Source organism: Rhea pennata, chromosome 1 (assembly GCF_028389875.1).
Source record: "Rhea pennata isolate bPtePen1 chromosome 1, bPtePen1.pri, whole genome shotgun sequence".
Classification (NCBI taxonomy): Eukaryota; Metazoa; Chordata; class Aves; order Rheiformes; family Rheidae; genus Rhea; species Rhea pennata.
Window position 1 is genome coordinate 67,511,258 of NC_084663.1, and position 17,919 is coordinate 67,529,176.

General features: G+C 37.0%; 1 protein-coding gene across 5 annotated transcripts in view; it reads left to right on the forward strand.

The window, feature by feature from the left end:
* ERC1 (ELKS/RAB6-interacting/CAST family member 1) overlaps positions 1-17,919 on the forward strand; it is a 302,330-nt gene that overhangs the window by 115,556 nt on the left and 168,855 nt on the right. For 3 of the 5 annotated variants that reach the window (XR_009960212.1, XM_062590517.1, XM_062590542.1), the window contains 2 exons: positions 844-879; positions 9,154-9,347. Coding sequence is in view for 4 of the 5 variants with exons in the window: in XM_062590517.1 (XP_062446501.1) it covers positions 844-879; positions 9,154-9,347 (230 nt within the window). In the remaining variant the exon portion in view is untranslated. The remainder of the gene's footprint in view (positions 1-843; positions 880-9,153; positions 9,348-17,919) is intronic. The other 2 variants (XM_062590533.1, XM_062590553.1) reach the window with 1 other exon arrangement.

Genomic DNA, 17,919 nt, shown 5'->3' on the forward strand with positions numbered 1-17,919 from the left:
ATAACAGAATACATTCCAGCAAAGATGAGCAGATTTTTTTTTCTTTGTTTCCAGTGTATATTTTTCTCCCTATATCTATTTTGCTTATTTTAAAGGGATCAAGGTTAGAGAAAAGAAAAAATCCAAGACAGTATTTTAACAGATTTCCACTTGATGCAGTTCTGGGGACTTTCTAGCAGAGAATGTTAACAGTGATTTGCCGCCAGGAATATACCTCTAGATTCAATAGACTCCCTCATAGGCTTTTCTTGTGCTGTGGTGTTGTTCCTTCAAGTTAAGGAGGGTAACATCTTTCAAGGGACAAGAAGAAGTGCGTGAATGAAGTGTTGATTCAAATTGTATGTTTCCTAGGATTTGTCTCAGTTTCTCTAGTACAGGCTCTGCTGCTTTTGTTTTTGTTAACATGAATGTCTATTAAAAATAAAAGTAAAAATCCAGCAACGGTATTCAATATTATGTCAATTTTTCAGATAGTTTCCTAAACCATTTAGCTGTCTTGTAATTGATGTAAGTGAAGCACTAGAAGTAAGAGTTCTACTCATCATGTTTGTCCTCTGTAAACCTGAACACAGAACTATATTATGTGAGGCCTGGACAAAAACTGTTATTATAAGAAATCAAGATTAAGTTTAGAATTTGCCCTACGGTAACTCTCCACACTTTTCTTGTTTCAAAAGCTTTTCGTAATAAGTCCTAAAAAACCCACAAACTAAGGTTCTGTCATCTTAGTAACTTACTGTTGCAGCTATTTTTAAATTTTGTTGTTACATCTTTTCTTTTCTCTCTCACACTGTTCCTATCCCCAATTCTCCCCTTCTTTTCCTATCTTTTTTCTCCCTTTAGCACCCTGAAGTTTTATTGAGCCATTCATCCAAGCTAGTAAGTTCTCTGGTAAACTGAGAGGCTATTGCCAACCCCATGTAATTACGTGTGTTGCATGTGTGTTCACCTGTGCTTTTTATGTACTTGGGCTAACACAGATTATGTTAGTGAATTACTTCTGTAGTGGGTATGGATGGTAAAGGTACAAAGTGCTATAGTATACATCTGATCTGTCCTGCTGAAAAAAAAAACCTTCTGAGATGCTTTTACTTTTTGGTTGTGTTAGACTAACTTCATTTTTATTTGGACAGCTTAACACTGTGCCTGTGTTTTTGTTTCCCTTTGCCACAGTTGCTCAGGACATCCTGCAGCTTGTCTTTCACCTCCATTGCCCATGTATTGGCAGAGCAAGACTGCAGTAGACTTTCCACGCCAATCTGGCTTCTTGTGTGAAAGCACTCTGTAGCACTATGTGCAGCAGCACATTAGAAATAATAATAAAGTTAGAGCAAGTAAAAGATTGCTTAACAACTTGTATATCCGTTGAGATCATTGGTACAATGTCAGTTTAATTTTGGATTCTGTGACCAGCCTTCTGCTCGATGTCAAAGAGCACTCCTTTCAAAGAGTGTTTGTGTTAGGATATCTTGACATAATGAATTTCATAATCTAAGATGTTTTACATCCGAGATTTCTTTTGTGACTGCATGTATACAAAACTGTGTTGCAGAACTTTCAGAAGGCTGGTATCTGTGTCATTTTTAACAATGTTTAGGGTAAAAGTAGCTGTCTAGCTTCACAATAATTGTTAGGAGGTCAGAGAATTCCTGGTGCTTTTATTAGTTTCAGTTTTCGTGACATCCTATATTTAAAATTATTTTAATGGAGCAGATGATAAAAAGCTGTTGCGTGACTGGATTTGGGAAAAGAAGGGTGTGTGTATGTGCGTGCCATAGGGAAAAGTATTTAGGAAGGACTGTTGGGAATAAAAATTGTTAATTTGTATGTAAAAACTCCTACACTGCATGTCAGAAATGTTTGTTATATGTTAAAAACTGTCATTAATAAATTACTAAATATTGTAAGGTATTTGGAGCACAAAGATTAGAAAATGAATAAAAAAACTTTCTTAAAGGATGTAAGATTAGTGGATAAGGCATTTGAAAGATTCCCTTATTTAGTATTTCATGACAGAATATTTTTTTCCCCCGAAGTATTGTTTGTTCAGGTGTGAAAAGCAGATGCTCAAGACTTTTACAGAAAATTAATAAATCTCCTTAAATAAATTGTCAGCTTCCTGTCCCATTGGTTAAGCTACTAGTACAATCTATTATTAAAGTTGTTTAGTGTATCCTATTAAATAGCTTCTTTTATCAATTGTTTATGGTTTTGCAAAACCTTTTAACCTTTTTAATTGAAATTACACATGGTGTTTGCTTCAAGCTGAGATTTTGTTTGGTTTTGTGTCTTTTTGAACTTTTTCTGAGCCGCAGTTTTTGAGAATGAAGTATGAAAAAATGTTTTTTTCCTTTTTTCACAATGGTAATGTTTTATAAAAAAAAATGGTCCTTGTACCAGAGACTTTTGATGTCCTTGTTTAACTCTTCCTAAACTGGCTAACCGTTAAGCACTTTTTTACATGTGCTCAGCAGAGATATCGTAGATTTAGCAGTGACATTTCCCAGTGATTCCACCTGCACTGCAGGAATGCACAGTCACTATTCACCAAACACCAGGCTGGTTCCAAGCAGCTGCTTGATACAAATACAGCAGAAGCAAGATTTAGCATCTCAGTGTGCAGAATAAATTAGGACAAATAATTTGTTAGGATTGGAAGCCGGTACTGAAAGTTAGGCATTTGGAAGAGAAAAACAGGTTGGATATTGGTGGGAGAATGAGTAGATAGGATTACCATGAAAACTGTAGTGAACTGGGACTCTGGAAGGACATGGTATGAGTTGGGGGTGCCATATAGACGAAAGGTGTAGGGCCAGAGGTGTTGGTGAATAGAACTGACTACACACACACACACAAAAAGGAAAGTACCCCAAACCTGAGCTAAAGCTGTAGGAAAAGGATGTGGAATCTTCTTGGATAAAATCTTGGCTAAAAATTTCAAGCTGGCTGAATAACATTGATAAATTTAGATTGAAGGAGTGGGACAGGTATCGCACAAAAGGATTGTACTTGGTGCAAGTAGGCAGAAGAATCTGTGCCCAGGAGAGCATATTGTCTGCACAATTTATAGTGAACTCAAATTTCTGAGTCTCAGCATTATTCTGAGCTCAGAAAATATAAATTCTGGGAAGGAGGTGTATGGTTTTTTCAGCAGTATGGTATAGCCACCGTAGAGCATGATATGCAAGTACTGCATGCTGTTAGCTGTCTGGGCAGAGGCTGTGTGGTGGCTCTAAAAGTTCCAGTCCTGGTGATGGTCCATGACAGTGTCAACAGCATCTTATGTAATGGGAAGTCTGGGTGGTTTTTTTCTCCTAAATGCTGTTTTCTTATTCCTAGAAAATGCTACATAACAACTCTACCCCTCCCATAAGCCTTAAGGTAACATTCATTTTGTTACCCTAAGGTAACATTCCTACCAAAAGGCAGGAAATGGCAAAATGGAAGTTACGTATGCTACATCACATGGCCTCGCTCATTTTCATGTTGTGAGGTGATCATTATAGTATTTCATAGCTAAGTTACTATCTGCAAGACTCTTGCAATTTTGCATATTGTGTGAAAAATGATCCAAGAAGGAGCAAGAAGTATTTAAGGCAGAAGATTATTGTCTGGAGAAATTCAGCCATGTTTAATTAATAAATCATTTTTTCTAAGAGTTGGAAAGTATTGAGTAAGGCAAGTAATGTCATAGCGTGATCTTTTGGCATCTCAGTTTGTCACCTGCACAATAAGATAATGTATCATCATTTCCCACTGATGATGTTATGAAATGAAATTAACTATTGTTTGCAAAGAAATAGCTTACAATAATAGTCAGCGTGGTAGGAAAGATCATAGGAAAAAAAATGTTTTTCAGAGCAGAGTTTGTATAGTTTAGAGTAAATAAGGCACAGAGCTTTATGCTGAATACAAAAAATCAGTATTGACTGCCTCTTAATTACTTGAGTAAATTCCTTCTGTGCATTGAATAGAGCACAGTTTCTGTAAAATTAAAATAAAATTTTAAAAAGCAGTATGTGGTTACATTGACTACAGACTGACTGAGAAGAGGCAGAAGGGTGCTGAAGCTCACTTGCAAAAACAACCCTAATGTGGACATTTCCTGCCTGTCTTTGTATACTTTTTATATTGCAAATTACTAATGTTTAAACATGAGTATTTTTCTTAACAGATCATTTTTTGCTGTAGTGGGTTCTCCTGAGATATTTTCCTCTCATTTTGACTTTTCTTAAATGATTCCAACCAAATTCTTGCTTGTTCAGTACCAAAAATTTGCAATCAAGTTAACAAAAACTATACATTTCCTGGAAGGGATTTAGAAGGTTTTGTTAAGTATAAGATAATGAACAACTCTGTGACAGATTTAAGTTTTTTTCTGGTACGTAGTGTGTCTGAGAACCCACTGAGACTCTTACATTCCAATGCAGACTTCTTGAAAGGATGTTACAAGACATATTGTTTAGAGCATTGGAACTGAAAGAGGAGCGAGTCTGGTTGTTTATAACCAGACTTATACTATACAGACTTAAAAATTTATATTTTTGTTGAATCTAACAAAGATAAGGTATAAGACAATGCAAATGTTTTATCATTTGAATAAATGATAAAATAGTCAAATGTGTTTGTGTCTTGGAATAAAAAACACAAATATATTTTTGTATTTATGTGTGCATTTGCTAGTTTTAGGAGCTGTGAGGCGCAGGGTAGGATAGGGGTAGGATGGATTAAAAAGGGATTTTGTATTCTTGGGAACTTCTACTTCATGGCCAAAAGTTCTTGGCAGCATTTGTATGTGAAATGTTAAACTGAATTAGTGTCTCAATTCGTAGGTAAAAGTAGAAAGTGTTTACCATGCATTATTTGCTGTTTGATTTAGTTAACTTTTTAGGAATGTTGATTTGGAATCCTAGTCTTAATATTTGGGATTTTTATTCACATTTTAGATACTGTTTTTTAATTAGATTTGTGCTATTTTACTCTTCCCCACCTCTGACACACTTAAAGCTGTGTAAGATCACCTTTCCTCTTTGTAAAGAGCTTTTTTGGCACAAGAAATATCAAATTGCGAAATTCTTTTTAATGTCTTCCCCTATTCTCCATCTGTAAATAGAACCTATTTCTGTGAAACCTTGGTTATCTTTGTTGTAGTTGTAGACATTGGCTTTGTCAGCTGATTTTGTGTGGAAGCAACAGAAGCCGTAGTGCATTTATTTGATGAACAATCACTTTCTTTTATTCTTCAGATACCTGAAGCACTCACCCAATCACTTACCACATGCCAGATGGGAAATGGTGGCTAAGGGCAGAAAAGCAGAAAGCTGTTAAACCAGCTCTTAGTTAATAATCATAGTGAGGACTTTGAAAGCAAATCCAGAGTAGTAACCCTAAATTATTCTCAGTCCTGAACCACTTTGAATTTAGAATTAAATTTATACTGGAAAACAGTAATAGTGGTCAGATGAGCTTTAATGAGAAGAAGCTGCTGTCTTCTAGCTGAAACACGTACATTTCTTATGCATTTCAATGTAGATTCAAACCTGTAAGTTCAAAACACTCTTGAAAGTAGCTTAAATTCACCTATTTGACTCCATACTGAAACAGACATGAGGAGGTAATAGCAGGGCTAGTAATAGTTACATTGTTTAAAGTATCTTCTAATTGAGTAACCTCAGTGGCCTGTGTAGACATACCATCTCTTATTTACATCTTCTGTGAAACTAGAGAAGAAGGTCCAGTGTTTTTTTTCCACTCTAAGCAAGTTGCTTTTTCTAACATATTTGGTTTTTATCATAAATTTCCCTATTTGCTTATAAATGTTTTAAGAGGTTGCAGATTTAGGAGTACTATCTCAGTCAGGCTTGATATCTAGGCCTATCAAAATGTACTTCTTATGGTTTCTTAGTACAGCCAAAAAAACCTACCTTTAGTGCATTTGTCACTTTATATGTCCATTCTGTCTTGAAAATGAAATTACTTGCTCCTTTTGGAATTTGTCTACCTTTATTTGGGGGAGTGGAGGATGGAGAGAATTGTGTGCGCTTTACATATAAGAATTCATTGTTTGTGTTTAACCCTTTTTCCTGAAAAAAAAAAAAAAAAAAAAGAAAATGCTGAGTTATTTCTCACAGTTACATTGTGAAAGTAGCCAATTTCATTTGTTCCAAATCTTCATGAGAGTTTGTGGGAAACCTCCAAATGCACTGGTTTTCTCTCCTATAGAACAAATGAATCAAGTAAGGTTTTAGATATGGTCATGTAACACATATTTTATACATAACCCACAAAATGGACCAAAGTCACTCAGTCAGTAATTCACAGCTCAGGAAGTGGTCTCCAGTTTGCACCATATCATGCAACATTTTCTTTGTGTTAGGTAAAAGTATCCATACTTATGTGCGTTTTATACAAATAACATGTGTTATGTGTCTTAACTAATAGTTTATGTCACATAAATAGGCCTTTCGTTCTATAAGAACCAGACGCACTGACTTGCTGGCTAATTTTCTAAAAAAGAAAATTGATTTCCTCCTCTCAGTAGTGTCTCTTGGGTTGTTGTGGAGATGCTTTTATTAGCACAGGGCAATATAAATCAGGACTGTCTTGACAGTAGAATTGCATTGGATTTTATAACTTACTTAGAATTAGAGAGCTCAGTAATCCAAGCTAACAGCCTAGCTTTACATTTTTTAAAAAAGTTTCTTGATTATCTGATTATGTATTTTGGATGACTTTAAAGTGTCTGGAGGAGTATTTGTTAAAACAATTTGAAATGTTTCAAACATTTCAGTACAGGAGAAGTCAGAAGAATTCAGGCTGTGCCTCTGGTGAAAACGAAACTTAACTGTCCACCCTGTCTCTTAAGAGATGTTACTTATAGATGAAGCTGCCCCCCCCAAAATGGCATTTCCAGTTCCAGCAAAACAGCATTTGGGAGAGCAGGGTGGAGTTTTTGTTTGAAGTTTAGGTATGGTTGAAAAGGAAATGAAATGAAATACTTTAAATTTCCTGCAGACTGGAAATTCCAGTATTTTGGGAACACCCAGCAACACTCTTTCCAAAGCAAAATATGTTCCCAGATCCCTACAGCTGCTCAGTGGACCTGACACGCTTGTCAGTCTCTTTGCTGCTATGGCCTCCCAGAATCTGCATCATCTTGGTCGCACGTTCTGGGGATTCCTGCTTGCCTTACCTTTTCCAAAGCACTTACAATTCAAAGTGCTTGTGGTGCAGTCAAGACCCTCCCTGACTCCAAATGGGTTCTCAGAGTTTCCAGGCTCACCGGGGCAGCACTTGGAACTGAATCTTGGTTACAGACTGAGAAGCAGGATTTTCACAGTTAGTGCTCAGTGACAGTGGACCTGGGAGATCTGACATGAAAGTTGCTTACAAGTGGAGATTCTTTCAAGACCCCCTAAACCCCGTGCTTCAGGTCCTGTTCTTCTAGGATGTGTAGCTGTTGAGCACACCTGCTAAATATACTGCCTGGGAGACGTGCTGTTGTCTGGCGTTTCATTCTAGGATAAACTACTGTGCAGGCTGTACAGGTTTCAGGAACTCCTGTTTCCAAAAAAACAGAACAATTTAGGATAGATCCTTGGACAGGCTATGGCAGGACCAGGGTCCTAAAATTTGAAGCATTCCAGCCTTGAGGCAGCCCAGGTGAATCCTAATGCCATCAACCAAGTAAAAAAAGGGGATCCTTCCATCCGAAAATATTCTGCTTAGAGTTATATAGGATTTCACTAGAATATGGCCTTGATTTTAATGGAGTTAAATAAAGTCAAGAGGTTTTAAGGTAAAAAGTTTGGGTCAATGAACTTGTACTTTCCTCCAGTCTCATTTTGCTGAAAACCTAAGCAGCTTTCTCCAAGTGTATTTTTGCTATTATTGGGATTTTTGGCAGCAGCAAGCTATATCCCTGAGGTTTATGCTACTACCCTTCTGCCTGATTACCTTAACAGTAACAGAATTCTAAACGACTGGATTTAGACTTACTGTGCTTTGGAGCTGAATATTGGCAGCTTGTGAAAGAACCTTCCACAGATGCACAAAGGGGAAAAAATCAATGGCTTTATATTCTGTCCTAGGTTTGTTCCAGAGAAGAGAAAGACCTTGAGATCACAGGCAGTCTTGGTTGACAGAATAGCTCCCCTAAATCTGCCATTCACTGAAGCAAATTTGAGCAGTTTCAAAACTGCTTTAACTAATATCAAAGATTAGTTCAAGACGCAAGAGTAGAAGGGTGAAGTGAAAATACCCCATGAAGGTGACATTTGTCCATTTCCCCTCTTAAAAACTGAGAACTTATTTGGGATCCTGAAAAGCTAATCCACTGTCTATTGGTTTAAACTCCAGCATAAGTATCACCTTCTCTTTGTCTTTGCTATGCTTAGGAACTCTTTAATTCATTTTACTAATAAATAAGTGATTTTTACAACAAAACAGATCATTTGAAAATAAAAACTGGCTATTCACTGGAGTCATTTTATCCTCAGTCCTGGGATGCTTCTTGTCCCCCTAACCTGATTTTCACAGACGTGATGGCAGGGCAAAGATGATTTCAGTAGATAGCCGTACTCATATTAGCTATAATCTAAATACTTTAGATAACTAGTACAGATTTCAATGCATAAGCGCATTCTGTACAATTATGACAGTGTACAGATTTAGTTACTGAAGGTTACTAAACTCTGATTCATTTTTCTAGATTATCTAGGTTAAAAATGTCACGGATAACTAACTACATATTCTCCAGTTTCATCTCTGATTGCATTAGAGGTTTGTTTTAGGAACTTTCACATCCACCTCACACTTTGCCTTTGTTTTAAGAAGTTTAATTTATTTGATATTCTAGGACCTCTTCTGTTTCAGATCAAAAAGTCACTTTCAGGTTTTTTGTTTTTTTTTTTTTTTTTGTTTGTTTGTTTTTTTTTTTTTTTTAAGTGATTTTTTTTTAATCTGCTTCTGAATTTTCCTTTTTCTAGAAAGTATTCACCCATACTTAAAGGTAGCTTGTACACAGTATGTTTATTTCTGTTTAATAATTAATTTTGCCATTTTGAAATAGAATTTAGGTAGACAGTGTTTCATAGTATCCGTAAAATATGTATATGTGAATGGAGTGTTTTTCTTGAACTTTTTTCTTTACAGGCTCATGAGGCAGCACTGGAGGCTAGGGCCAGCCCAGAGCTGAGCGATCGTATGCAACAGCTGGAAAGTGAGGTAGCTCGATACCGGGAAGAATCTAGCAAGGCTCAAGCTGAAGTGGATCGTCTTTTAGAAATCTTGAAAGAGATGGAAAATGAGAAGAATGATAAGGATAAGAAGATAGCAGAACTAGAGAGGTGAGAATGTTGTATATTTACTAGAGGAGCAAAATAGCTGACCAAAGTTAAAGATAAATTATTCCAGTTTTCTTCTCTCAGAAACCTTGGAGTGGCTATTTTTGGAAAATCTGTTTAGAGTTTTTCTACTTCAGTCCTTTTATTTTGTATTTATAAGTGTAAAGATGCTGTACTATGTGCTTTCTTTACCTGGCTGCCCAAAAACAGGGCTGATGTGAATAGAGCTAGATGGGTAGAAGGAGCTGTAAGGGAATGGAGATGGTAGGAAAAGTTGCCAGCACTGTTAGTATGTTTGGAAAACAATTTGGTTGTTCAATTTAATACACTCCTGACATATGATTCTCCAAAAACCAAGCAGAGAAAATGACTTTTAAAAGCTTGGAATATTGGTTAAACAGGTTCCTCTGAAAAATGGCATTGAAACTCTTTGTGCTTGTAGAGACACAGGTAAACTTCAGCTTGTTTAAAGCTGAATAAATAGATTTGCTTTCATGCAAACCAAATGATTCAGTACTTTTTAACATTTTCTATTAGCTTTCTGTTGGAGCCAAGATGCTCTGATACGCTTTTTAGGCATTAATTTCATGAACAAAAATGATAGTTTATTATGATTCTACATCATATGTATCACAGTCCTAACAGATCTTGGGAAAGCCTTGAAACAGATTTTGTGTTCTGTCATTTTCCAACCTTGCTATGTGCCAGAGGGGAGTTTCTAGGTAGAATTACTTGCAGATTTTTGTGTTTGTGGTACCATTCACTAAATAGAATCACTGGCTTGGAACAACAAAATAGAAATGTGGTAATTTCCATTTGCCTTCTGCCAGAATAGTCTTTCTAATTTTTAGCCTATCACTGTTTAACTGCATTGCATTTTAGTGTTTGGAAAATTATGGGAGTAAAGGACATTTCAGGTTCTTCATGATGGCAGTGGTAACTGTTCATTGGCTTGATGATAATCAAATTATGGGCTGCTCTGAATGATTTGAAATATATTTTTCCGAAAAGTTTTGCTAATACTGAGTCTACCCTTAGGAATCTGCCTTTCTGTTTTTACTATGTTCAGAGAAAGAATTAACTGGAATGGTCAGGTACCTCTTCTTATTCCTTTCTTCTGCCTCTGCTGTATGCCTTCACATTTCTCTTCCTTCATCCTGTGCAAGGACAGCCTAATGATAAATCCTCTGAGAAGAAGAGTCTGAATGTGCTAACTAAAATCAGAGCAATTAATTATACTGTGATGAGCCCACTGGATTAAATGACTTTACCCAGTCATATCATTTGGTAGGATGCATTCTTGTTTCCTTGAAGGTGACACTGCTCTGGAACAGTTCAACATGTCAGCTAAGTTTTTTTTCTCCTTGTGATTGTAAACAGCATCCTGTCAATTTTCTTTATTGTTCTACTTAACCAAAATTCTCTACATCTATGATACAAACTTGAACATCTGAAACTGAGGATATGTCATTTTTATCTGTGTTCTCAATTTTCTAAATGATAAAACTTTCAGTCCTTTAATACATTCTGTATTCAGCAGAGCAACTAAACAATAGGTTGATAGACTAGATACATTTAAGTTTAGACATGAGGAAAGTAAATAGCTATTCCAGAAAACATATTTTTCAGCGTGTTTTTACAGATTGCATATAGGTGCCCATCTCAGGCATAGAGTTCACTCTGTAACCATGCTAAGGCATGCAAGCTGACTAGGGCTCAGGGAATAAGATGAAAACTTCTAATAGAAATACTGTGTGAGGAGGAAATATGTTCTTAGTGCTTTGTTTTTTTGTTTTTTTGTTTTTTTTTTTTTTTATGTGCAAGAGTAATTACCTGTTTAGGAAAAGCAAGTTGGAAATAGTCATTTTTCTTCACAACCTAATCCCTAGAGGAGGTTGGAATGACAGGAAGAAAATTTTATTTTATGCAGATTTTTGCTACTAGTCTGATTTTTTATTACATTAGCCTTCTTAATCAAGTTTGGGACCTGCAGCGTCAAGCACTGAATGAACACACATAGAAACCTATAATCAAAAGAGTTTATAGTTTACAAAACAAAAATAAAAAAGAAGAGAAATGAGGCTGGGCCTTCATCTCTCTTAGAGATAAAAGCGTTGGCACCTAGCCTTCAAGGACTTATATAGCAACTTTCTTTACTTTGAAAAGATGCAATTCCAGAGACATACGAAGCAATTACTAAGTTTTTCGTGTTACAGTGGTAGTTTCTTGCTATTTAACAGTCACAGATCACATTCTTGCTATGTCAATGAAAGCATAAAACCCAGAAATGACTGGAGATAGTTCCATAACAATTTCTTGGAATGCTTTAGCTATTCACTGCTACCCATTCCTTCTTTCCATCTGATCTTTGCTCTTATGAAAAAAAAAATAAGTGACACACTTCTCTTTTTAGCTTGCTCTCTTTTCTGCCAGTATTGAGATTGAATAGAGTATTTCTTCTTTTATTCCTAGTAATTTGAATAGATGGAATTCTAGTATACTAGCTTTCTATATTGTTTCAGCTATGTCAAAGAAAAGATTACTTTTGTGATCGTGTGACTGCCTGCAGCCATGTAAAACAAGGAATGAAGATCTAAGAACATTCACATTCTCTAAGCCCTGTAAACAGGGATGGAAAAGATCTTATAGGGCTAGGGATCTAAAATGAACAGCATGAGTGTCATGAATTAGAAAAGTATCAATTCCTGACATGGTTTTTCAGGTGGAACTGTAACATAATCACAACACTGAAAAAAAAAGATTTTAAGACCAGATACTCTAAGGTGAGATTTTGACTAATAACTTCTGATTTTCTGAATAGTTACTGAACTTTCGATTTGGTCTTAGTTGTTTTCGACTGCTCCCATACCCTCCCGTTCTTTGAAAGCTTTTGTCTTCTTCATGAGTTTTTATACACGAGCAGAGGTTTTAAAATGCCTATGAAACATATAGATTGGTTCTGGTTTTGTCTACTGTGCTTGATTATACAACATTCTTTCATCCTGAACTGATATATCTAGAAATGTTACATATGGACATTCTAGCGCTACAGTCAGGTTTCCTGAAAAGATTGGATAGTTTTACCTTTTAAAAGCCCTTCCTAAACTGTGGTCCATGTAGGGTGAGCTGGAAATTATCCTACCCTCTGGTGCTTCTACAGCTGATCAAACTCCTTTGTACAGAAAAGAAACTTGGTGCTTGCAGAACCATTTGTAAACAAGAGTGAATATAGCTGCGTCTGTTACAGACTTATTCTAACATGTAGAGCAAGATGAGAAAAAAAATAAGTCACATTCGGAGGTGAAATGTGTTAATGAAAAAGGGAAAAGAGAAAGAATCTCCACTTGGAGTTTTTCCTCATACTAGTTTTAAATGACAAGTAGACCGTATGTCATGAGGAGAAGAGAAATAATAACATGGCTTCATCCATAGAAGAGAAGAAATGAGCCACGTTTTGGGGAATTATGTACAGGTAAATAGAGAAGGTGAAAGGATGGGAGGAGAACATGAAAAGCAGAAGATTACTGTCTGAGACCTTTTCAAAGATGGCAAAACTGCCTTCGGTTCTGATTAAAATAAAGAGGGAAATGCTTTCGCTCTTTAGTAACTATTGCAATTTTCTAGTTGAGGGGGGTTGTTCTTCAACTGTGAATGGGAGGAAAGATATCCAAAAGTCACGTATTAAATACAGTGCATGCTATGCAAAAATTTGAAAAATGCTCTAGAGTGAATATCAAATTTAAGGCACCAGCCCATGAATTTATATTCTCTGTGGGTAGGATTTTGCTTTTTCTTATGGGGAGATGGGCTCTAAATCCACACTTCCTCTATGGGTGAACAGATCGACCAGTTTTGTTTCTGTCTCCTGATTGTAGTGTTGTAGAGGGTGTTGTAATGTCTGACTATTCACTTTCTTCTAACTAACTGTTTGCTTTTTGTACTGGCCTTCCACAACCTCCTCTGTGTCTGTAACTTCTCATGCTGTCTTTCGTTTCCTTCCTCACTTTTTCTCTCTGTTTTTGTTGTCCTGTTTTGCATCCATGAGTTCTGTTTTGTTTGGTACATATGGGTGTTTGGTCTTTTTGGTTTTGGTTTGTTTGTTTGTTTGTTTGACTGTGCCTTTTCTCAGAAAGCACGCCTCCTGCAAACTGCACCCTCCCTGCCAGGTGTCTGTCCCTGCACCGCAACACGTAGGGGGGTTTGTGTGGGACTTCCTGGGAAAGTGAGTGTTAAATAAGGCTACTGTTTCGTACCGGCATGGAATGTCACTGCTGGCTGCCCGGCTGCTGCTGCTTGGGTCTGCTGCAATTATGCCTTTTTTTAAAAAAAAAAAAAAAAAAAAAGATTAAACAGAATCTAGTTATGTCAAGTACGGCTTTAACTGTCTGTGTATTCAAACCTATCACACTGGTTAAGACCACAGTCCCAAGCAGGCTTGCTGCTATTTTCTGTGATTTAAACTTTGCAGAAGCTGATGGGTTTTTTTCCGATTTTCTGCTGTGTTTTGGTTTTAATTGCTACTATCGATTCTGCCTGAACCATCTAAAACTGAATGAAACATCTAAAATGTATCATTGACAGAGGTCAGCATTGCCTCATTCTTACATCTCATTGTGATTATTATCCTGTACTGAGGAAAAAAATAGAAGAGAAAAAAATGAAGGATGATGCTGAGTGTCTGGCATATAACCATCACAGTCTTCATATAAGTAGCTGAGACACAGATGTATTTGTATGTGTATACTCTTTCTCCAAATAAGTAAGTGACCCTATATACTTGAGAGGTGGTGGTAAATAGATATGCATGTGTTGTTTCAGAAGTAAGCACTGAAGGCATATACGTGTGTGGAAGCTCCGGTACCTGTTACAGACTTGAAATGGGATTTAGTTGAGTATGCTCACTATATATGATAGGTATTTTTCCTAAGGAGATAGGGCACCAGCTTTTTTTTGCTGAAGGTAAACTGATTTTGTTTCATTTGGGAACAAAGGAAGTGTCCAGCTTTGGAATATCATCAGTCCCATAAAGGACAGACAGATTTTGATGAGTTTTCCTTAAAAAGTAATTAAGAATGTCCCGTTCAAGGTGAAACCTTCAAATTTTTGATACATAACAGCCAAAAGATACTTACTATCTTAAATATTTGTGAATTAAATATTCTCCATGGTAAATAAATGTTTCAAAAACACAGGGTGATCTAGAGAGAATGGTGAAAAATGAGAACAGTAGAAGGGAGTATCTTGTTCTGTATGTCTGTAAGACAGTGATGTGTTTGTGTAGTGATCTGTGAAGGGCAGAGGGAGAGAACAATTAACTGCATGTTCCAGCAGCTTTATGGTTTTTTCTAGAACAGAATACTAGTAAATTATGCCCTTTGCTCTTCTTACATCAACAACTGAAAGCTGAAATACTTATTTTCAAACAACTACTTATCTCTTATAATTCTCTTTGGTTTTCCACTTGGGTGTTAGTTAAAAATTTTTAATAATTTAAAAACAGAATTCCTAAGCAAGAACCACATCCGTGCATGTAATTAATTTAAATTGAAAAGGATTTTATTAAATTAAGAAAAAAACATGTAACAATCATCACAGTTAAAGTTCACCTTAAGAGGTGGTATAATTCCATATTATCATATGGGAAGGCCCTCCAAAAATAAATCCAACTCTACTTTGGACAAAGGAAAATCTAAAATAATTAATCATGACATTAAAAATACCTCTTTAAAACACTTCAGTCTATTTTGTTTCACTCAAAACTTAAAACATTCCAGAATTAAGATCACTGTGTAATATTAACTCACGTCTCATTTCAGCATAGACTGTTATAAAGTCTTTAGCTCTGTGACAGGTTTTTTTTTCCCACAAGAAAACTGCCTCTTTGTGTAAAGAATGTAGCAGAAATTGTCCTTCAAAAAATAGGCTGAAGGTGACACCTGTCGTGGAAGATTTCAGCACAGTTTGTTAATATTTGGCAGAATGACAAGCAGCTGAGAACAAGGTCTTGTAATGAAAATAAGTGGTCACACCTGCAGTTAGTACATCCAGCTCCATCTGTGAGCTCACAAATCTATTATATATTAAGATATTCATCATTTTCAAGCTAAGAAGGGAAGACATCATTTCTTTCTTTTTGGTCTTGCTTTAGCTTCATACAAACTGAATATTAAGTCTGAAGTCCCCCTTATAGTTTCATCAAGGAAAAAGTAATACATTTTGTGTCAGCATAGCTGCTCTAAACTGCCAAAAATAAGACATATATTTAGAAAAAGATTGCTGTTACTTGGGCCTCTTTTCTCACAGGTGTTTGACTTTAGACATTTGGAAGTATTCTGATTTTCACAAGGCAGAGGTTTGCCTTGGATTTGGTTAAAGTGCCTTAAGATCAACACCTAAACTCACTAAATGCTTTTGAAATATCTGTCTTGTAAAGAGAAGAAAGAGAAAGATTGCCAGTAATTACAAATTCATTTCGAAAGACTGCCAGATTAAATGCTATCATAGTGATTTTATGGTGACTTCTCAATCTATCCTCACCTTTTTCGTATAATAGGATATCTTTTTTTCCATTTTGTCTTTAGCTGTTATTTATTTCCCATTCTTTCTGTATTCTTGTGTTAGTGGGGGAGCTGAAACCCTGTGTTACTGCAAAAACAACTATTTTTAAAAAATAAAGTCAGAGAACCCTGATTAGTCCAACCCTTCACATATCAGGAGGTCAGGGCTGATGCAGGCACTGGCTGAAAGCACTCGTTGTGGTACTCCATCGTTGAACCTCAGTCTAAATACCTGCCCCAAGATTATTTTCATACTCAACAAGGCAGGACTGACACTTCTAAACCGAGTGATTTTTCTCTGCTTGACTGCATACAGACAGTGTCCTTCTTCAGCAAGGGGCTGAAAGCAATTGTTGATCTGCTCTTCTGCATACTGAGGACCTGATCTTGGACCCTCCAAGAAGCACCTTGAATGAGAGAGATGCTTACGAGTAGAGAGATGCGTTGGTTGTGTGCTTTTATAAAGGCTTCTTTAATGCCACAGGAAATTTGGTAGGATAAGTTCTGTTTTCTGTTATCATTAAGTCAAGGTTGTTATCAGGTATTCTCTTGCAGGCCTGTTATCCATAATGAATACAGGAGCTGTCATCTCAAGTCATCACTAGTACCTTGCCTGCGTTGGAATAGTGAGGAGTTATTTTACTTACCAAGCATCTCCCAGTACAACTGTTAGATCACTAGAGTGTAAGGGCTGTGATAAAATTAAGATAATTATAAAATCAGAAAGAAAATTATATAAATAATGCAGCCAAGTTATTTGCGTACCGGAGTTTCATTGTTATCTCTTGAATACATCACACCAAAAGCTTTCTTGTAACTTTATTTCAGTCAACATCTTTAAGCTATATGAGTGTATCTGTTACTCACAAACTAGTAAAAAAAAGAAAAATCCACCTTTTTTGCATTATTTATACAGTAAAAATAAAAGAGACAGGTCTCTATACAGTCTGTGGAGTACAGCAATAACGAAAAGGAAAATCCGGGAATAGCCCGGATGCAAGTGAAGTGGTGTTCCCCAACCAGCTGTAGTCACGTTTGTGCTCGTGGATACGTGTGTGCCTGTGGGCATGCAGGCACACGCACATCCTCTTTCTCTCTCTTTCCCCCGTCCCTTTCAGAATCTGCTAAAATGAAAGGAAAAGACCAGCCATCCTTCTTTTCACTACTAAAAGGTGTCAAAAGTGGTAAACATAACTAATCTTTCAAGACTGGCGTAAGGAAGATCAAGTATGCATTCCTCCCTGTCTAACAACTTGAATACAAAAAAGTATTAAATGTACACAGTCACTCACTGTCAGGCAAGTGGAGTTCGAAGGTTGGCTAGGAATCCTTCCATAAATTTTTCCCTAAAAACACCTGAAATTAATGTAAGAGACTCACTTCACTCCCTACAGTCCTCAAGCATGAGGAAAACATAGCTGGAATAATCAACAGATTTGAAGTATATATTTTTCTTATTTGAAATACTGAAAGGTAGACGTCTCACCAAATTTTTTGACCTGCACCCAGATCGGATTCGAATTCACTATATCTTTAAAGTAAACGAGGTAGAATTTGAAAAGCGAGCGGATTTCTGCGAGACGACCGTTTGCTGTTAGGTCTGCCTTGTCCGCCTGCGTGACCGGTGCGTCGGAGCACGCGGTTGCTGGGGCCGGGCAGAAGAGCTGCGGCTGGATCTCGTGAGGAGGGCTGCGAGCGGGTGCCCTTGCTCGAAGGGAAACAGCGCGGAGTGGAAACGGGTGCCGTGCTCTGTAACGAACCTGCCTCCCTGCGTGTCTGACGCTGCTTGCTGGGGCCTGCTGTGTGGGGCAGACGCTTGCTGCGCTCCTCTGCTCAATTTCACTGATGCAGCCTCCGTGTCTGGAGGCCTCGCCGCCGCGTGCGGAGCCGATCCGCCCTGCCCGCTCCGGAGAGCGGGCAGTTTTGGGTGCCTGGCGCATTTTTAGTTTTGAAGCAACAGCCAGTTTCCCGATTTTCTGTCGATTTTAGTGTACTTCCAAAGGCATCTGACATGTTCT